General features: G+C 55.3%; 1 protein-coding gene across 2 annotated transcripts in view; it reads left to right on the forward strand.

Annotated features, from left to right (window-relative positions):
* The window catches only part of fgd1 (FYVE, RhoGEF and PH domain containing 1), a 727,438-nt gene that overhangs the window by 690,630 nt on the left and 15,207 nt on the right, over positions 1-21,601 (forward strand). For both annotated transcript variants that reach the window (XM_041179529.1, XM_041179530.1), the window contains exons 4-9: positions 4,611-5,133; positions 8,125-8,214; positions 8,811-8,959; positions 16,311-16,467; positions 19,578-19,716; positions 20,134-20,192. In XM_041179529.1, coding sequence (XP_041035463.1) covers positions 4,611-5,133; positions 8,125-8,214; positions 8,811-8,959; positions 16,311-16,467; positions 19,578-19,716; positions 20,134-20,192 — 1,117 coding nt within the window. The remainder of the gene's footprint in view (positions 1-4,610; positions 5,134-8,124; positions 8,215-8,810; positions 8,960-16,310; positions 16,468-19,577; positions 19,717-20,133; positions 20,193-21,601) is intronic.

Genomic DNA, 21,601 nt, shown 5'->3' on the forward strand with positions numbered 1-21,601 from the left:
GGGCAGTATAAAGGGAGGTATACTCTGTATCTAACCCTGTGCTGTTCCAGCCCAGGGAGTGTTTGATGGTGATGATGTAGTAGGAACTTTGCTCTGTATCTAACCCCGGGCTGTATATGTCCTGGGAGTGTATGATGGGGACTGTGTAGAGTAAGCTTTACTCTGTATCTAACCTTGTGCTGTACCTGTCCTGGGAATGTTTGATGGGGACAGTGTCGAGGGAGATTTACACTCTATCCATCCCCGTGCTGTACATGTCCTGGGAGTGTTTGATGGGGATTGTGTAGAGTGAACTTTACTCTGTATCTAACCCTGTGCTGCACCTGTCCCGGGAGTGTTTGATGGGGACGGTGTAGAGGGAGATTTATTCTGTATCTAACCTTGTGCTGTACCTTTCCTGGGAGTGTTTGAAGGGGACAGTGTACAGGGAGCATTACCCTGTATCTAACCTCGTGCTGTACCTGTCCTGGGAATGTTTGATGGGGACGGTGTAGATGGAGATTTATTCTGTATCTAACCCGGTGCTGTACCTTTCCTGGGAGTGTTTGAAGGGGATAGTGTAGAGGGAACTTTATTCTGTACCTAACCCGTGCTGTACCTGTCCAGGGAGTGTTTGATTGGGACAGTGTATAGGGAGCTTTACTCTGTATCTAACCCCGTGCTGTACCTTTGCTTGGAGTGTTTGATGGGGACAGTGTAGATCGAGATTTACTCTGTATCTTACCCGGTGCTTTCCCTGTCCTGGGAGTGTTTGATGGGTACTGTGTAGAGGGAGCTTTACTCTGTATCTAACCCCGTGCTGTACCTGTCCTGGGAGTGTTTGATGGGGACGGTGTAGAGGGAGCTTTACTCTGTATCTAACCACGTGCTGTACCTGTCCTGGGAGTGTTTCATGTGGACGGTGTAGAGGGAGCTTTACTCTGTATCTAACCCCACGCCGTACCTTTTCTGGGAGTGTTTGATGGGGACAGTGAAGAGGGAGATTTACTCTGTATCTAACCCCTTGCTGTACCTGTCCTGGGAGTGTTTGATTTGGACAGTGTAGAGAGAGCTTTACTCTGTATCTAACCCTGTGGAGAACCTATCCTGGGAGTGTTTGATGGGGATGGTGTAGAGGGAACTTTACTCTATATCTAACCCTGTGCTGCACCTGTCCTGGTATTCTTGATGGGGACAGTGTACAGGGAGCTTGACCCTGTATCTACCCCCATGCTGTATCTGTCCTGGGAGTGTTTGATTGGGACGGTGTATTGGGTGCTTTACTCTGTATATAACCCTGTGCAGCACCTGTCCTGGGAGTGTTTGATGGGGACAGTGTAGAGGGAGCTTTACTCTGTATATAACCCTGTGCAGCACCTGTCCTGAGAGTGTTTCATGGGGACGGTGTAGAGGGAGATTTACTCTGTATCTAACCCCGTGCTGAACCTGTCCTGGCTGTGTTTCATGGGGACGGTGTAGAGGGAGATTTACTCTGTATCTAACCCCGTGCTGCACCTGTGCTGGAAGTGTTTCATTGGGACGGTGTAGAGGGAGCATTACTCTGTGTCTTACCCCGCGGCGTGCCTTTTCTGGGAGTGTTTGATGGGGACGGTTTTGAGGCAACATTCTCTGTATCTAACCATGTGCTGTACCTGTCGTTGGAGTGTTTGGTGTGGGAGCGTGTAGGGGAGCTTTACTATGTATCTAACCCCGTGTTGTACCTGTCCTGGGAGTGTTTGATGGGGACTGTGTAGGGGGCGCTTTACACTGCATCTAACCCTGTGCTGTACCTGTCCTGGGAGTGTTTGTTGGGGATGGTTTTGAGGGAAATTTCTCTGTATCTAACCCCGTGCTGTACCTGTCCTGGGAGTGTTTGATGGGGACAGTGTAGAGGGAGCTTTACTCTGTATCTAACCCCGTGCTGTACCTGTCCTGGGAGTGTTTGATGGGGACAGTGTAGAGGGAGCTTTAATCTGTATCTAACCCCGTGCTGCACCTATCCTGGGAGTGTTTGATGGGTCAGTGTAGAGGGAGCTTTACTCTGTATCTTCGCCGCTGCTGTAACTCTCCTGTGAGTGTTTGATGGAGCTGGTATAGTGGGATCTTTACTCTGTATCTAACCCCGTGCTGTACCTGTCCTGGGAGTGTTTCATGGGGACGGTGTAGAGGGAGGATTACTCTGTGTCTAACCCCGCGCCGTACCTGTTCTGGGAGTGTTTGATGGGGACAGTGTTGAGGGAGCTTTACTCTCTATCTAACCCTGTGGTGTACCTGTCCTGGGAGTGTTTGATACAGACAGTGTTGAGTGAGCTTTATTAAGGATGTAACCCTACGCTGTACCTGCCCTGGTTGTGTTTCATGGGGACAGTGTAGAGGGAGATTTACTCTGTATCTAACCCCTTGCTGTACCTGTGCTGGGAGTGTTTGATGGGGACAGTGTAGATGGAGATTTTTTCTGTATCTTACCCCGTATTGTTCCTGTCCTGGGAGTGTTTGATACGGACAATGTAGAGGGAGCTTTACTCTGTATCTAACCCTGTGCTGTACCTGTCCTGGGAGTGTTTGATGGGGACAGTGTAGAGGTAGATTTACTCTGTATCTAACCCCTTGCTGTACCTGTCCTGGGAATGTTTGACGGGGACAGTGTAGAGGGAGCTTTACACTGTATCTAACCCCGTGCTGTACCTGTCCTGGGAGTGTTTGATGGGGACAGTGTAGAGGGAGCTTTACTCTGTATCTAACCCTGTGCTGCACCTGTCCTGGGAGTCTTTGATGGGGACAGTGGACAGGGAGCTGTTCCTTGTATCTAACCCCATGCTGTACCTGTCCTGGGAGTGTTTGATGGGGACGGTGTAGAGGGAGATTTACTCTGTATCTAACCCCGTGCTGTACCTGTCCTGGGAGTGTTTGATGGGGACGGTGTAGAGGGAGATTTACTCTGTATCTAACCCCGTGCTGTACCTGTCCTGGGAGTGTTTGATGGGAACAGTGTAGAGGGAGCTTTACTCTGTATCTAACCCCGTGCTGTACCTGTCCTGGGAGTGTTTGATGGGGACAGTGTAGAGGGAGATTTACTCTGTATCTAACCCCGTGCTGTACCTGTCCTGGGAGTGTTTGATGGGGACAGTGTAGAGGGAGATTTACTCTGTATCTAACCCCGTGCTGTACCTGTCCTGGCAGTGTTTGATGGGGACAGTGTAGAGGGAGATTTACTCTATATCTCACCCTGGGCTCTACCTCTGCTGGGAGTGTTTGAAGGGGACATTGTAGACGGACATTTACTCTTTATCTAACGCTGTTCTGTACCTGTCCTGGGATTGTATGATGGGGGCAAAGTAGAGGGAGCTTTTCTTTGTATCTAACCCCGTGCTGTTCTTGTCCTGGGAGTGTTTAATTGGGACAGTGTAAAGGGAGCTTTACTCTAAATGTAACGCTGTGCTATACCTTTCCTGGGATTGTTTGATGGGGACAGTGTAGAGGGAGCTTTATTCTGTAGCAAACTTGTTCTGTACTTGTCCTGGGAGTGTTTGACGGAGACGGGGTAGAAGGAGATTTACTCTGTATCTAATACTGTGGTGTTCCTGTCCTGGGAGTGTTTGAGTGGGACGGTGTAGAGGAAGTTTTATTCAGTATATTACCCCGTGCTGCACCTATCCTGGGAGTGTTTGATGGGGATGGTGTAGAGGGAGCTTTACTCTGTATCTAACCGTGTGCTGTACCTGTCCTGGGAGTGTTTGATGGGGACAGTGTAGAGGGAGATTTACTCTGTATCTAACACTGCTTTACCTGTCCTGGGAGTGTTTGATGGAGACGGTGTAGAGGGAGCTTTCCTCTATATCTAACCCCGAGCTGTTCTTGTCCAGGGAGTTTTTGATTGGGACAGTGTAGAGTGAGCTTTACTCTGTAACTAACCCCGTGCTGTTCCTGTCCTGGGAGTGTTTGATTGGGACGGTGTAGAGCAATATTTACTCTGTATCTAACCCCTTGATCTACCTGTCCTGGGAGTGGTTGATGGTGACGTTGTAGAGGCAGCTTTACTTTGTATCACCCCCGTGCTTTGCCTGTCCTGCGAGTGTTTGATGGGGACAGTGTAGGGGGAGCTTTACTCAGGATGTAACCCTGTGCTGTACCTGTCCTGGGAGTGTTTGATGGGGACAGTGTAGAGGGAGCTTTACTCTGTATCTAACCCCGTGCTGTACCTGTCCTGGGAGTGTTTGATGGGGACACTGTAGAGGGAGCTTTACTCTGTATCTAACCCCGTGCTGTACCTGTCCTGGGAGTGTTTGATGGGGACGGTGTAGAGGTAGGAAGAATCTGTATCTAACCCCGTGCTGTTCCAGTCCAGGGAATGTTTGGTGGGGACTGTGTAGAGGGAGCTTTACTCTGTATCTAACCCCGTGCTGTACCTGTCCAGATAGTGTTTGACGGGGATGGTGTAGAGGGAACTTTACTCTATATATAACCCTGTGCTGCACCTGTCCTGGGAATGTTTGATGGGGACAGTGTAGAGGGAGCTTTACTCTGTATCTAACCCCATACTGTACCTGTCCTGGGAGTGTTTGATGGGATTGCTCTCTCTCATTCTCTCTCTCACACACTCTCTCTCTCTCTCTCTCTCTCTCTCTCTGCAGGGAACACATCCCTCTGGGACCTGAGATGAACTGGTTGGGCTTCAGTCACTGTGCCGAGGGTTCCTGCCTCTTCCCCAGACTGGCCGGGAATTCGAAGCTGGAGTGTCTGAGTTCGCTGGAGTCGGGGATCAGCATGAACGACGCCGCCACTCGGCTGCTGGACTTTGCCGAGGGCTCGGAGGCTGTGGCGGGCGGTGCGGAGGGAGGCGGGGCCTCAACCTGCTCATCCTCCTCCTCCTCCTCCTCCTCCTCCTCCTCCGTCAAGCGTCCGAACCGCGACAGTGGCATCGGCAGCCTCAGCTCCCCCTGCAACAGCGACGAGCTGTGCTTCGGGCCCGAGGAAGGCCCTGAGGGGGTCTGCAGGCCCCCGGGAGGGGTCACACTCTGCCACGCCCACCCCACCCGGATCAGGAGGCGCTCGCCCCGCGACTCAGAGGCCGACAGCGACTTGGAGGAGGGCAGCGGCGACGAAGAGGCAGGTTCCGTGAGGCCCCCCCAAGCCGAGCGGCAGGACTCTGCAGACGTGAGTTGCTTGAAGCGCGGGAGATTGGGCACCTGCAGCTCCTTTTTACCCCAACCCCACTCCCACCTGTGGTAAAAAACTACCCCACCCCCGGCACATTGACTCCACAAATGGGAATCCCTGTCCCCCCCTTCCCCCTCTTCCCCCATTCCTCCTCTCCCCTTCCCCCTCTCTCCCATTCCCCCTCTCTCCCATTCCCCCTTTCTCCCTTCCCCCTCTCCCCCCTTCCCCCCTCCACCATTCCCCCCCTCCACCATTCCCCCTCTCCTCCATTTCCCCTCTCCCCTGTCCCCTCTCCCCCTTCCCCCTCTCGCCCTTCCCCCTCTTCCCCCTCTTCCCCCTCCCCCTCTTCCCCCTCCCCCCCTTCCCCCTCTCCCCCCTTCCCCCTCTTCCACCTCTTCCCCCTCCCCCCCTTCCCCCTCTCCCCCCTTCCCCCTCTCCCCCCTTCCCCTCTCCCCCCTTCCCCCTCTCCCCTTCCCCTCTCCCCCCTTCCCCCTCTCCCCTTCCCCTCTCCCCTTCCCCTCTCCCCTTCCCCTCTCCCCTTCCCCCTCTCCCCCCTTCCCCCTCTCCCACCTTCCCCCTCTCCCCTTCCCCTCTCCCCCCTTCCCCCTCTTCCCCTTCCCCCTCTCACCACTTCCCCCTCTCCCCCCTTCCCCCCTCCACCATTCCCCCCCTCCACCATTCCCCCCCTCCACCATTCCCCCTCTCCTCCATTTCCCCTCTCCCCCTTCCCCCTCTCCCCCTTCCCCCTCTTCCCCCTCTTCCCCCTCTTCCCCCTCCCCCTCTTCCCCCTCCCCCCCTTCCCCCTCCCCCCCTTCCCCCTCTCCCCCCTTCCCCCCCTTCCCCTCTCCCCCCTTCCCCCTCTCCCCTTCCCCTCTCCCCCCTTCCCCCTCTCCCCCCTTCCCCCTCTCCCCCCTTCCCCCTCTCCCCCCTTCCCCCTCTCCCCTTCCCCTCTCCCCCCTTCCCCCTCTCCCCCCTTCCCCCTCTCCCCTTCCCCTCTCCCCCCTTCCCCCTCTCCCCCCTTCCCCCTCTCCCCCCTTCCCCCTCTCCCCCCTTCCCCCTCTCCCCTTCCCCTCTCCCCCCTTCCCCCTCTCCCACCTTCCCCCTCTCCCCTTCCCCTCTCCCCCCTTCCCCCTCTCCCCCCTTCCCCCTCTCCCTTCCCCTCTCCCCCCTTCCCCCTCTCCCCCCTTCCCCCTCTCCCCCCTTCCCCCTCTCCCCCCTTCCCCCTCTCCCCTTCCCCTCTCCCCCCTTCCCCCTCTCCCCTTCCGCTCTCCCCCCTTCCCCCTCTCCCCCCTTCCCCCTCTCCCCTTCCCCTCTCCCCCCTTCCCCCTCTCCCCCCTTCCCCCTTTCCCCCCTTCCCCCTCTCCCCTTCCCCTCTCCCCCCTTCCCCCTCTCCCCTTCCGCTCTCCCCCCTTCCCCCTCTCCCCCCTTCCCCCTCTCCCCTTCCCCTCTCCCCCCTTCCCCCTCTCCCCCCTTCCCCCTCTCCCCCCTTCCCCCTCTCCCCTTCCCCTCTCCCCCCTTCCCCCTCTCCCCCCTTCCCCCCTCTCCCCTTCCCCCTCTCCCCCCTTCCCCCTCTCCCCCCTTCCCCCTCTCCCCTTCCCCCTCTCCCCCCTTCCCCCTCTCCCCTTCCCCTCTCCCCCCTTCCCCCTCTCCCCCCTTCCCCTCTCCCCCCTTCCCCCTCTCCCCTTCCCCTCTCCCCCCTTCCCCCTCTCCCCCCTTCCCCCTCTCCCCTTCCCCTCTCCCCCCTTCCCCCTCTTCCCCTTCCCCCTCTCACCACTTCCCTCTCTCTCCCTTCCCCCTCTCCCCTTCCCCTCTCCCCCCTTCCCCCTCTCCCCCCTTCCCCCTCTCCCCCCTTCCCCCTCTCCCCTTCCCCTCTCCCCCATTCCCCCTCTCTCCCCTTCCCCTCTCCCCCCCTTCCCCCTCTCCCCTTCCCCCTCTCCCCCCTTCCCCCTCTCCCCTTCCCCTCTCCCCCCTTCCCCCTCTCCCCCCTTCCCCCTCTCCCCTTCCCCTCTCCCCCCTTCCCCCTCTCCCCCCTTCCCCCTCTCCCCTTCCCCTCTCCCCCCTTCCCCCTCTTCCCCTTCCCCCTCTCACCACTTCCCTCTCTCTCCCTTCCCCCTCTCCCCTTCCCCTCTCCCCCCTTCCCCCTCTCCCCCCTTCCCCCTCTCCCCCCTTCCCCCTCTCCCCTTCCCCTCTCCCCCATTCCCCCTCTCCCCTTCCCCTCTCCCCCCTTCCCCCTCTCCCCCCCCTTCCCCTCTCCCCCCTTCCCCCTCTCCCCCCTTCCCCCCTTCCCCTCTCCCCCCTTCCCCCTCTCCCCTTCCCCTCTCCCCCCTTCCCCCTCTCCCCTTCCCCTCTCCCCCCTTCCCCCTCTCCCCCCTTCCCCCTCTCCCCCTTCCCCCTCTCACCACTTCCCTCTCTCTCCCTTTCCCCCCCTTTCCCTCTCTCTCCCCTCTCCCCCTTCCCCCCTCCCCTTTCCCTCTCTCTCCCCTCTCCCTGTCTCTCCCCTCTCCCACTTTCACCCCCTTCCCCTCTCCCCCCTACCCTCCCTCCGCCCTGCTCCCTCTCCCCTTTCCCCGTTCCCTCCGCCCCCATTCCCCATCCCCCCCATTTCCCCTCCCCACTTGCCCTCTCCCCCCATTCCCCCTTCTTCCACCCTGCTTCCCCTCTCCCCCTTTCCTTTCTTCCCCTCCCCATTCCCCCTCCCCTCACTGCCCCCTTTCCCCTTGCTGCCCCTCATTCCCCCTCCGTTTTTAGCCCCTTACCCCATTTGTCTCCTCCCCCTCTTCCCTCCCTCCCCTTCGCCCTGGGGACTGGTGAGTGAGTGAAGGGGGGTGGGGAGGGAGGAGGGGGTTGGGACCAAGATGAAGGATGGTCTGGGGAAGGAGGAAATTGGAGGGGAGTAAGGGAGGCGAGTGAGAGGGGAGGGGCAATGCGTAGGATGAGCGGGGTGGGGAGGGGACTGTATAAGTGTCTAACACGTGCCTCCTTCAACAGCTGACAATTCAGCAGAGAGTCTTCAACATCGCCAATGAGCTACTCCTCACAGAGAAGGCCTACGTAACCCGGCTTTACCTCCTGGATAAGGTACTCGCAGTGCGGCAATCCCTCAACACTGACCCTCCGACAGTGCGGCAATCCCTCAACACTGACCCTCCAACAGTGCGGCTCTCCCTCAACACTGACCCTCCGACAGTGCGGCGCTCCCTCAGCACTGACCCTCCGACAGTGCGGCACTCCCTCAGCACTGACCCTCCGACAGTGCGGCGCTCCCTCAGCACTGACCCTCCGACAGTGCGGCGCTCCCTCAGCACTGACCCTCCGACAGCGCGGCGCTCCCTCAGCACTGACCCTCCAACAGTGCGGCGCTCCCTCAGCGCTCACCCTCCGACAGTGCGGCGCTCCCTCAGCGCTCACCCTCCGACAGTGCGGCGCTCCCTCAGCACTGACCCTCCGACAGTGCGGCGCTCCCTCAGCACTGACCTTCCGACAGTGCGGCACTCCCTCAGCACTGACCCTGTGGCCAATCTGAAAGAAATCCCTGTGGATGGAGCTCCCAGTGGTATGGAGGTGGGGATTGGTGGGGAATCTGGGCAAAGGTTATGACAGAACGGCCAGAGAGTGAGTGCGGTTCAGGCCCAATCACTGACATGTGACTCCTGTCCCTCTCTCCCACCCTCCAGGTATTCTGTGCCCGACTGATGGAGGAAGCTCGCTCAAAGAACTCCGTCCCTGTGGAGGTGGTGTTATCCATCTTCTCCAATATCTGTTCTATTTATTGTTTTCACCAGCAGTTCCTGCTGCCCGAGCTGGAGAGACGAATGATGGAGTGGTAAGAGGAAGGGAGAGGGAGTGAAATGGGGGGAGGGAGCGAGAGTGTTTATTCTCTGTTAATCGTACGCTGGTGAAGGTTCTGTTAAATACCTAGAGCACTTATAAAGAGAGACTCCTGGGTGTGGCATTGTTGAATCAAGTTACCGCGAGCACTTATAAAGAGAGACTGCTGGGTGTGGCATTGTTGAATCAAGTTACCACGAGCACTTATAAAGAGAGACTGCTGGGTGTGGCATTGTTGAATCAAGTTACCTCGAGCACTTATAAAGAGAGACTGCTGTGTGTGGCATTGTTGAATCAAGTTACCGCAAGCACTTATAAAGAGAGACTGCTGGGTGTGGCATTATTTAATCAAGTTACCTCGAGCACTTATAAAGAGAGACTCCTGGGTGTGACATTGTTGAATCAAGTTACCACGAGCACTTATAAAGAGAGACTGCTGGGTGTGGCATTGTTGAATCAAGTTACCTCGAACACTTATAAAGAGAGACTCCTGGGTGTGACATTGTTGAATCAAGTTACCGCGAGCACTTATAAAGAGAGACTGCTGGGTGTGGCATTGTTGAATCAAGTTACCGTGAGCACTTATAAAGAGAGACTGCTGTGTGTGGCATTGTTGAATCAAGTTACCTCGAGCACTTATAAAGAGAGACTGCTGTGTGTGGCATTGTTGAATCAAGTTACCGCAAGCACTTATAAAGAGAGACTGCTGGGTGTGGCATTGTTGAATCAAGTTACCGTGAGCACATATAAAGAGAGACTGCTGTGTGTGGCATTGTTGAATCAAGTTACCTCGAGCACTTATGAAGAAAGACTGCTGGTGTGGCATTATTTAATCAAGCAACCTAGAGCACTTATAAAGAAAGACTGCTGGGTGTAACATTGTCTAATCGGGTAACCTTGAGCACTTTTAAAGAGGGACTACAGATGGGCCGGGAGGGCAACCTTTAGTCAAATACCTGGAGCATTTATAAAGAGAGACTCTTGGTGGTGGCACTGGTTAATCATGTACCTAGAGCCCTGTTAGGGAGACTGTTGGGGTGGGGAGAGGCAACCTTTAATTAACTACCGAGAGCACTTGATAAGTGAGACTGCTGGGGGTCATTGGTTAGTCAAGTACTTAGAGTACTTATAAAGGGAAACTGCTGTCAAGCAGCCTTTAATTGAGTACCTATGGCACATATAGGGTTGTGGGAGTTTGGTAGCTAGGGAGAGGGCATATAATTCTGCACTCTGTGAATCCATTAACTAGAAAGGTGTTAGGGTCTCGTATCAGACCATAAGTGGCTTGGGATCAAGTTAAGAGAGAGAAGTGGTGGGGAGGGTGCTGTGTGGTTGGAGAACAAGGGAATTAAGTTATTCCCTCGCCAGAGAAAAATAGTTTCTCTCTCTCCCTCTCCCTCTCCCTGTCTCTCACTCTCTCTCTCTCTCTCACATTGTCCTGAGTTCCTTCATCATTTAAAATGATATTGATCAACTCGCCTCCTCCATCTTCTCTGTTTTGAGGGAACACAAGCCAGGAGTTTAACTCTTTCAGCACCTAGTCCCACCCCATTCTCAGATCTCTGAGCTGTATGGCCCCCTGCACTCCCAAACCCCACTCCCAGGCTGATCTAAAGCCCCAGAGGCAGGTGCTCCAGAGGTGAGGCAGGGTCAAGTTGCAAGAGAGGGATACGGAGTGAGAGAGAGAGAGAGAGATACGGAGCGAGAGAGAGATACGGAGCGAGAGAGAGATACGGAGCGAGAGAGAGATACGGAGCGAGAGAGAGAGAGAGATACGGAGCGAGAGAGAGAGAGAGAGATACGGAGCGAGAGAGAGAGAGAGAGAGATATGGAGCGAGAGAGAGAGAGAGAGATACAGAGCGAGAGAGAGAGAGAGAGATACGGAGCGAGAGAGAGAGATACGGAGCGAGAGAGAGAGAGAGAGATAGATACGGAGCGAGAGAGAGAGAGATACGGAGCGAGAGAGAGAGAGATACGGAGCGAGAGAGAGAGAGATACGGAGCGAGAGAGAGAGAGATACGGAGCGAGAGAGAGAGATACGGAGCGAGAGAGAGAGATACAGAGCGAGAGAGAGAGATACGGAGCGAGAGAGAGAGATACAGAGCGAGAGAGAGAGAGATACGGAGCGAGAGAGAGAGAGAGATACGGAGCGAGAGAGAGAGAGAGAGATACGGAGCGAGAGAGAGAGATACGGAGCGAGAGAGAGAGATACGGAGTGAGAGAGAGAGATACGGAGCGAGAGAGAGAGATACGGAGCGAGAGAGAGAGATACAGAGTGCGAGAGAGAGAGATACGGAGCGAGAGAGAGAGAGATACGGAGCGAGAGAGAGAGAGAGATACGGAGCGAGAGAGAGAGAGAGAGAGATACGGAGCGAGAGAGAGAGAGAGAGATACGGAGCGAGAGAGAGAGATACGGAGCGAGAGAGAGAGATACGGAGCGAGAGAGAGAGAGAGAGATACGGAACGAGAGAGAGAGAGAGAGATACGGAGCGAGAGAGAGAGATACGGAGCGAGAGAGAGAGAGAGAGATACGGAGCGAGAGAGAAAGATACGGAGCGAGAGAGAGAGAGATACGGAGCGAGAGAGAGAGAGAGATACGGAGCGAGAGAGAGAGAGAGAGATACGGAGCGAGAGAGAGAGAGATACGGAGCGAGAGAGAGAGAGATACGGAGCGAGAGAGAGAGAGATACGGAGCGAGAGAGAGAGATACAGAGTGCGAGAGAGAGAGAGATACGGAGCGAGAGAGAGAGAGAGATACGGAGCGAGAGAGAGAGATACGGAGCGAGAGAGAGAGATACGGAGCGAGAGAGAGAGAGATACAGAGTGCGAGAGAGAGAGATACAGAGTGCGAGAGAGAGAGATACAGAGCGAGAGAGAGAGAGAGAGATACGGAGCGAGAGAGAGAGAGAGATACGGAGCGAGAGAGAGAGAGAGATACGGAGCGAGAGAGAGAGATACGGAGCGAGAGAGAGAGATACGGAGCGAGAGAGAGAGAGAGAGATATGGAGCGAGAGAGAGAGAGATACAGAGTGAGAGAGAGAGACAGACGGAGTGAGAGTGAGATAGAGAGAGACAGTGAGAAAGAGAGAGAGATGAAGTGAGAGTGAGAGAGAGAGACAGACGGAGTGAGAGTGAGAGAGAGAGAGAGAGGGAGTGAGATTGAGAGAGAGAGACAGACGGAGTGAGTGAGAGAGAGAGAGAGAGGGAGCGAGAGAGACGGAGTGAGTGAGAGAGAGAGAGACGGAGTGAGAGTGAGAGAGAGAGAGACGGAGCGAGAGAGAGAGAGAGAGACGGAGAGGGAGAGAGAGAGAGAGACAGAGAGAGAGAGAGACGGAGAGGGAGAGAGAGTGACGGTGCGCGAGAGAGAGAGAGAGACGGAGCGAGAGTAAGAGAGAGAGAGAGAGATGGAGAGAGACAGAAAGACGGAGCGAGAGAGAGAGAGAGACGGAGAGAGAGAGAGAGATGGAGCTAGAGAGAGAGACGGAGCGAGAGTGAGAGAGAGACGGATTGAGAGAGGGAGAGAGAGACGGAGAGACGGAGAAAGAGAGAGACGGAGAGACGGAGAGAGAGAGAGACAGAGAGACGGAGAGAGACGGAGAGAGACAGAGAGAGAGACAGAGATGGAGAGAGAGAGAGAGAGAGAGAGAGAGACGGAGAGAGACAGAGAGAGAGATGGAGAGAGACACAGAGAGAGACGGAGTGAGAGAGAGAGAGACAGAGAGAGAGACGGGGAGAGAAAGAGAGAGAGATGGAGCGAGAGTAAGAGAGAGAGAGACGGAGTGAGAGAGAGTGTGAGAAGGAGCGAGAGAGAGAGAGAGAAGGAGCGAGAGAGAGAGAGAGAAGGAGCGAGAGAGAGAGAGAGAGACGGAGAGGGAGAGAGAGAGAGAGATGGAGAGGGAGAGAGAGAGAGAGACGGAAAGGCAGAGAGAGAGAGAGACACAGAGAGAGAGAGAGACGGAGAGGAAGAGAGAGACAGAGAGAGAGAGAGACAGAGCGGGAGAGAGAGAGAGAGACGGAGCGAGAGTAAGAGAGAGAGAGATAGAGACGGAGTGAGACAGAGAGTGAGAAGGAGCGAGAGAGAGAGAAGGAGCGAGAGAGGGAGAGAAGGGGAGAGAGAGAGAGGAGAGAGAAAGAGAGGTAGAAGGAGAGAGAGAGAGAAGGAAAGAGAGAGGAAGAGAGAGAGAGAGGAGAGAGGGAGGGAGAAGGAGAGAGAGAGAGAGACAGAGAGGAGAGAGAGGGAGAAGGAAGATGAATCATTGGATGTGTATGAGGTGCATTCTTGTGCGGGTCAGTTCTCAATGCTGGCTGTGTGAGCAGCTGTCTGCTGTGGGTTTGTGGGTGGGAATGTGTGGCTAGAATCTGGGCCTCGCTGTCAGATCCTGCAGACAGAGAAGGCTCTGAGTGCAGGAGTCTGGATTATTTTATATTTTTTGAAACACCAACTTCAAAGGCTTTATGGGGGTTGCGCACAAACTGCTTATCCCATCAGGAGAGTCCCTGACACCCCTCGAGGGCCCGGGGGAGGATTAACCCTGCACTGGCCAGGCCCACATCGCTCAGCGTTCAGAGGCGCCAGTGGGTGGGGGGAAGTGGGGACTCTCCGGTGGGTTTTATTAATGGGCAGTTAGTAAAGGACGCTACACACCACCCTGCACAGAGAATATCAACCAAGCAAACAATCCGACGGTGCGGCGCTCCCTCAGCACTGACCCTCCGACAGTGTGGCTCTCCCTCAGCACTGACCCTCTGACAGTGCGGCGCTCCCTCAGCACTGACCCTCCGACAGTGCGGCGCTCCCTCAGCACTGACCCTCCCACAGTGCGGCTCTCCCTCAGCACTGACCCTCCGACAGTGCGGCACTCCCTCAGCACTGACCCTCCGACAGTGCGGCGCTCCCTCAGCACTGACCCTCCGACAGTGCGGCGCTCCCTCAGCACTGACTCTCCAACAGTGCGGCACTCCCTCAGCACTGACCCTCCCACAGTGCGGCGCTCCCTCAGCACTGACTCTCCAACAGTGCGGCACTCCCTCAGCACTGACCCTCCGACAACGCGGCACTCCCTCAGCGCTGACCCTCCGACAGTGCGGCGCTCCCTCAGCACTGACCCTCCGACAGTGCGGCACTCCCTCAGCACTGACCCTCCGACAATGCGGCACTCCCTCAGCGCTGACCCTCCGACAGTGCGGCACACCCTCAGCACTGACCCTCCGACAATGCAGCACTCCCTCAGCGCTGACCCTCCCACAGTGCGGCGCTCCCTCAGCACTGACTCTCCAACAGTGCGGCACTCCCTCAGCACTGACCCTCAGACAATGCGGCACTCCCTCAGCGCTGACCCTCCCACAGTGCGGCGCTCCCTCAGCACTGACTCTCCAACAGTGCGGCACTCCCTTAGCACTGACCCTCCGACAATGCGGCACTCCCTCAGACTCCTTCAGAACATCTACAACAACCACCTGCATTTCTGTAGGACCTTTCCCTCAGCCCCAGCCTCAGCTCGGGAACTGAACATGCACGTGTGCCGCCCCACCGAGTCAAACAGCCCGCCCTGCTCTCCCAGTCACGGGCTCTCCACTGGCGTATGCAGCCGCACCCCCCAACCCCCAGACATTCCCCCCACCACCACCAGCCACCCGGCGCCCTGAGACTGAGATACTCCCCAATACCCCACCACCCCCCCAACCCCACCCCAAGACCCCGACATTGAGTCTGGCATTTGGAGGAGAGGAGTGGGGGAGGGGCGAGGCTGGTGGAATCCGGAGCTGATTGGCTGTTGAGCCATGGGAGGGGTGGGTCCGAGTGGCGATGCAGACAAATAAACACAGGCCTGCTTAAACAAACAACCTGCATTTATGTAGCGCCTTCACAACGGTAAAACATCCCCCAGGACGCTACATGGGAGGGTAAATTAGATAGAATCTGACCCTGAGCCACATGCGGAGTTATTGGGGACAGGTGATCAAAATATCAGTCAGAGAGGTCGTTTATTGAGCACCGTCTTAAAGGAGAGAGAGAGAGATAGAGAGACGGAGAGAGAGAGCGAGGCGGAGAGGTTTAGGGAGGGAATTCCAGAGCTCAGGGCCCCCCCCAGGCAGCTGAAGGCACGGCCGCCAATGGTGGAGCGATGGGAATTGGGGGATGCTCGAGAGGCCGGAATTGGAGGAGATCAGAGATCTTGGAGGGTTGTAGGAGGTTACAGAGATAGGGAGGGTTGTAGGGGCTGGAGGAGGTTACAGAGACAGGGAGGGGTGTAGGTGTTGGAGGAGGTTACAGAGATAGGGAGGGGTGTAGGGGCTGGAGGAGGTTACAGAGATAGGGAGGGGTGTAGGGGCTGGAGGAGGTGACAGAGATAGGGAGGGGTGTAGGGGCTGGAGGAGGTTACAGTGATAGGGAGGGGTGTCGGAGCTGGAGGAGGTTACAGAGATAGGGAGGGGTGTAGGGCTGGAGGAGGTTACAGAGATAGGGAGGGTTGTAGGGGCTGGAGGAGGTTACAGAGATAGGGAGGGGTGTAGGAGCTGGAGGAGGTTACAGAGATAGGGAGGGTTGTGGGGCTGGAGGAGGTTACAGAGATAGGGAGGGGTGTCAGAGCTGGAGGAGGTTACAGAGATAGGGAGGGGTGTCGGAGCTGGAGGAGGTTACAGAGATAGGGAGGGGTGTCGGAGCTGGAGGAGGTTACAGAGATAGGGAGGGGTGTCGGAGGCTGGAGGAGGTTACAGAGATAGGGAAGGGGTGTAGGGGCTGGAGGAGGTTACAGAGATAGGGGGGTCGAGCTGGAGGAGGTTACAGAGATAGGGAGGGGTGTCGGAGCTGGAGGAGGTTACAGAGATAGGGAGGGGTGTCGGAGCCTGGATGGAGGAGGTTACAGAGATAGGGAGGGGTGTCGGAGCTGGAGGAGGTTACAGAGATAGGGAGGGGTGTCGGAGCTGGAGGAGGTTACAGAGATAGGGAGGGGTGTCGGAGCTGGAGGAGGTTACGGAGATAGGGAGGGGTGTCGGAGCTGGAGGAGGTTACAGAGATAGGGAAGGGGTGTAGGGGCTGGAGGAGGTTACAGAGATAGGGAGGGGTGTCGGAGCTGGAGGAGGTTACAGAGATAGGGAGGGGTGTCGGAGCTGGAGGAGGTTACAGAGATAGGGAGGGGTGTCGGAGCTGGAGGAGGTTACGGAGATAGGGAGGGGTGTCGGAGCTGGAGGAGGTTACAGAGATAGGGAAGGGGTGGGGCGGGCGAGTTGCCGGAAGGGTTTGGAATACGGGGGAGTGGGAGTCTGATAATGGCGGACACAATTTTGCCTCCACCCACGCCCTACCCCTTCTCCCTCTCCCCTGACCCCTGACCCCTGACCTGCAGGGAATCGAACCCCCGCCTTGGAGACATTCTCCAGAAGCTCGCCCCCTTCCTCAAGATGTACGGGGAGTACGTGAAGAACTTCGATCGAGCCATGGAGCTCGTCAATACCTGGCTGCAGAAATCCACTCATTTTAAAGCCATTGTTCAGGACATCCAGGTGAGTGGACGCACCCCATGGCGTTATTTTCTCAAGGATCTTTGTTTCCCGTTAAGCCTAACGCCCAGTGGAAAGAGTTACCTCCGTCATGTCATGTTGGCCACAGCCATGCACTCTTGGAGGGGTGTCCTTCGTCCTTCTGCCCTGCCTTGTGTACCCCTGCGGCCAAGCAGAGCTCCACCTACCACCCCCCTACCTTCCCAACCGCTCCCCTCCAAACCCCCACCCCTCCACCCATCAAGGGCATATTACCTAGAGTCAGCCATTCAGCCGATCAATGAGTACCTGGTTAACCTGCAGCCGAGAGCCATCACCCATCCTTTGCCCTGGGCCCCTTAATATCTGACTCCATGAATAACCTCACAAAGTTATCTCGCCGTTTGGGTCCATTTGGATTGTGGACAGTGGGAGTGAACAGGAAGGGGTTTGGGTCCATTGGGATTGTGGACAGTGGGAGTGAACGGGAAGGGGTTTGGGTCCATTGGGATTGGTTACAGTGGGAGTGAACAGGATGGGGTTTGGGTCCATTGGGATTGTGTACAGTGGGAGTGAACGGGAAAGGGTTTGGGTCCATTGGGATTGTGTACAGTGGGAGTGAAAGGGAAGGGGTTTGAGTCCATTGGGATTGTGTACAATGGGTGTGAATGGGAAGGGGTTTGGGTCCTTTGGATTGTGTACAGTGGGAGTGAATGGGAAGGGGTTTGGGTCCCTTGGGATTGAGTACAATGGGAGTGAATGGGAAGGGGTTTGAGTCCATTGGGATTGTGTACAGTGGGAGTGAACGGGAAGGGGTTTGGGTCCGTTGGGATTGTGTACAGTTGGAGTTAACGGGAAAGGGTTTGGGTCCATTGGGATTGTGTACAGTGGGAGTGAACGGGAAGGGGTTTGGGTCCATTGGGATTGGTTACAGTGGGAGTGAACAGGATGGGGTTTGGGTCCATTGGGATTGTGTACAGTGGGAGTGAATGGGAAGGGGTTTGGGTCCATTGGGATTGTGTACAGTGGGAGTGAATGGGAAGGGGTTTGGGTCCATTTTGATTGTGTATAGTGGGAGTGAACGGGAAGGGGTTTGTTTCCATTGGGGATTGTGTACAGTGGAGTGAACGGGAAGGGGTTTGGGTCCATTGGGATTGTGTACAGTGGGAGTGAACGGGAAGGCATTTGGGTCCATTGGGATTGTGTACAGTGGGAGTGAACGGGAAGGGGTTTGGGTCCATTGGGATTGTGGACAGTGAGAGTGAACGGGAAGGGGTTTGGGTCCATTGGGATTGTGTACAGTGGGAGTGAAAGGGAAGGGGTTTGAGTCCATTGGGATTGTGTACAGTGGGAGTGAATGGGAAGGGGTTTGGGTCCCTTGGGATTGAGTAAAATGGGAGTGAATGGGAAGGGGTTTGAGTCCATTGGGATTGTGTACAGTGGGAGTGAATGGGAAGTGGTTTGGGTCCGTTGGGATTGTGTACAGTCAGAGTTAACGGGAAAGGGTTTGGGTCCATTGGGATTGTGTACAGTGGGAGTGAACGGGAAGGGGTTTGGGTCCGTTGTGATTGTGTACAGTGGGAGTGAACGGGAAGGGGTTTGGGTCCATTGGGATTGGTTACAGTGGGAGTGAACTGGAAGGGGTTTGGGTCCATTGGGATTGTGTACAGTGGGAGTGAACGGGAAGGGGTTTGGGTCCATTGGGATTGTGTACAGTGGGAGTGAATGGAAAGGGGTTTGGGTCCATTGGGATTGTGTACAGTGGGAGTGAACGGGAAGGGGTTTGGGTCCATTGGGATTGTGGACAGTTGGAGTGAACAGGAAGGGGTTTGGGTCCATTGGGATTGTGGACAGTTGGAGTGAACAGGAAGGGGTTTGGGTACATTGGGATTGTGTACATGGGGAGTGAACGGGATGGGGTTTGGGTCCATTGGGATTGTGTATAGTGGGAGTGAACGGGAAGGGGTTTGGGTCCATTGGGATTGTGGACAGTGAGCGTGAACAGGAAGAGGTTTGGGTCTATTGGGATTGTGGACAGTGGGAGTGAAATGGAAGGGGTTTGGGTCCATTGGGATTGTGTACAGTGGGAGTGAACGGGAAGGGGTTTGGGTCCATTGGGATTGTGTATAGTGGGAGTGAAAGGGAAGGGGTTTGAGTCCATTGGGATTGTGTACAATGGGTGTGAATGGGAAGGGGTTTGGGTCCATTGGGATTGTGTACAGTGGGAGTGAATGGGAAGGGGTTTGGGTCCCTTGGGATTGAGTAAAATGGGAGTGAATGGGAAGGGATTTGAGTCCATTGGGATTGTGTACAGTGGGAGTGAATGGGAAGTGGTTTGGGTCCGATGGGATTGTGTACAGTCAGAGTTAACGGGAAAGGGTTTGGGTCCATTGGGATTGTGTACAGTGGGAGTGAACGGGAAGGGGTTTGGGTCCGTTGTGATTGTGTACAGTGGGAGTGAACTGGAAGGGGTTTGGGTCCATTGGCATTGTGTACAGTGGGAGTGAACGGGAAGGGGTTTGGGTCCATTGGGATTGTGTACAGTGGGAGTGAATGGAAAGGGGTTTGGGTCCATTGGGATTGTGTACAGTGGGAGTGAACGGGAAGGGGTTTGGGTCCATTGGGATTGTGGACAGTTGGAGTGAACAGGAAGGTGTTTGGGTCCATTGGGATTGTGGACAGTTGGAGTGAACAGGAAGGGGTTTGGGTACATTGGGATTGTGTACATGGGGAGTGAACGGGATGGGGTTTGGGTCCATTGGGATTGTGTATAGTGGGAGTGAACGGGAAGGGGTTTGGGTCCATTGGGATTGTGGACAGTGAGCGTGAACAGGAAGGGGTTTGGGTCTATTGGGATTGTTGATAGTGGGAGTGAACGGGAAGGGGTTTGGGTCCATTGGGATTGTGGATAGTGGGAGTGAACGGGATGGGGTTTGGGTCCATTGGGATTGTGGACAGTGGGAGTGAACGGGAAGGATTTTGGGTCCACATGGGGTATAGCACTATTATGTCAGTTGTTGTCACCCAATTGCGTGGATAGCCACTTCCATAGAAGGGACCTTAGAAATAGATTTCCTTTTTACAATGCTGACTCATTCTCCTGAACGTTCCTCACCCTGTTGAATCTTCTGTAGAAAGAGGAACTTTGTGGGAACCTGACACTACAGCATCACATGTTGGAGCCGGTGCAGAGGATCCCACGCTATGAACTCCTGCTCAAAGACTACCTGAAGAAATTGCCTGATGACTCCCCTGACCGAAAGGACTCCGAAAGTACGTCAGCCACATCTTCAATCCTCCTTATCCAGTAGAGGCGTCTAGGCTGGTCTCCCAGTTCAACCCCATATTAGGTCTGGGAACTGAGGGAGTTGGTTTGGGTCCATTGGGATTGGGAACAGCGGGAGTGAACGGGAAGGGGTTTGGGTCCAATGGGATTGTGGACAGTGGGAGTGAACGGGAAGGGGTTTGGGTCCATTGGGATTGTGTACAGTGGGAGTGAACAGGAAGGGGTTTGGGTCCATTGGGATTGTGTACAGCGGAAGTGAACGGGAAGGGTTTTGGGTCCATTGGGATTGTGGACAGTGGGAGTGAACGGGAAGGGGTTTGGGTCCATTGGGATTGTGGACAGTGGAAGTCAATTTGCTGGATCCGTTGATATTCTGACAACTCAATTTTTGGTCTTTTTTCCAGAATCTCTTGAGCTAATCTCAACAGCAGCCGACCATTCCAATGCTGCCATTCGCAAAATGGTGAGAGTGAATGTGGGAGTTCAAGTGGAGTGAACGGGAAGGTGGTTGGGTCCATTGGGATTGTGTACAGTGGGAGTGAACGGGAAGGGGTTTGGGTCCATTGGGATTGTGGACAGTGGGAGTGAACGGGAAGGGGTTTGGGTCCGTTGGGATTGTGGACAGTGGGAGTGAACGGGAAGGGGTTTGCGTCCTTTGGGATTGTGGAGAGTGGGAGTGAACAGGAAGGGGATTGGGAATTTGGGTTTGTGGACAGTGGGAGTGAATGGGAAGGGGTTTGGGTCCGTTGGGATTGTGGACAGTGGGAGTGAACGGGAAGGGGTTTGGGTCCATTGGGATTGTGTACAGTGGGAGTGAACAGGAAGGGGATTGGGAATTTGGGTTTGTGGACAGTGGGAGTGAATGGGAAGGGGTTTGGGTCCATTGGGATTGTGTACAGTGGGAGTGAACAGGAAGGGGATTGGGAATTTGGGTTTGTGGACAGTGGGAGTGAATGGGAAGGTGTTTGGGTCCGTTGGGATTGTGTACAGTGGGAGTGAACAGGAAGGGGATTGGGAATTTGGGTTTGTGGACAGTGGGACTGAACGGGAAGGGGATTGGGAATTTGGGATTGTGTACAGTGGGAGTGAACAGGAAGGGGATTGGGAATTTGGGATTGTGTACAGTGGGAGTAAACGGGAAGGGGTTTGGGTCCATTGGGATTGTGTACAGTGGGAGTGAAAAGGAAGGGGATTGGGAATTTGGGATTGTGTACAGTGGGAGCGAACAGGAAGGGGATTGGGAATTTGGGATTGTGTACAGTGGGAGTGAACAGGAAGGGGATTGGGAATTTGGGATTGTGTACAGTGGGAGTGAACAGGAAGGGGTTTGGGTCCATTGTTATTGTGGACAGTGAGAGTGAACAGGAAGGGGATTGGGAATTTGGGATTGTGTACAGTGGGAGTGAAGGTGAAGGGGGTTGGGAATTTGGGATTGTGTACAGTGGGAGTGAAGGTGAAGGGGATTGGGAATTTGGGATTGTGTACAGTTGGAGTGAAGGTGAAGGGGATTGGGAATTTGGGTTTGTGTACAGTGGGAGTGAATGGGAAGGGGATTGGGAATTTGGGATTGTGTACAGTGGGAGTGAAGGTGAAGGGGGTTGGGAATTTGGGATTGTGTACAGTGGGAGTGAACAGGAAGGGGTTTGGGTCCATTGTTATTGTGGACAGTGAGAGTGAACAGGAAGGGGATTGGGAATTTGGGATTGTGTACAGTGGGAGTGAAGGTGAAGGGGGTTGGGAATTTGGGATTGTGTACAGTGGGAGTGAAGGTGAAGGGGATTGGGAATTTGGGATTGTGTACAGTGGGAGTGAAGGTGAAGGGGATTGGGAATTTGGGTTTGTGTACAGTGGGAGTGAATGGGAAGGGGATTG

This window comes from Carcharodon carcharias, chromosome 35 (genome assembly GCF_017639515.1).
Source record: "Carcharodon carcharias isolate sCarCar2 chromosome 35, sCarCar2.pri, whole genome shotgun sequence".
NCBI classification, from domain to species: Eukaryota; Metazoa; Chordata; class Chondrichthyes; order Lamniformes; family Lamnidae; genus Carcharodon; species Carcharodon carcharias.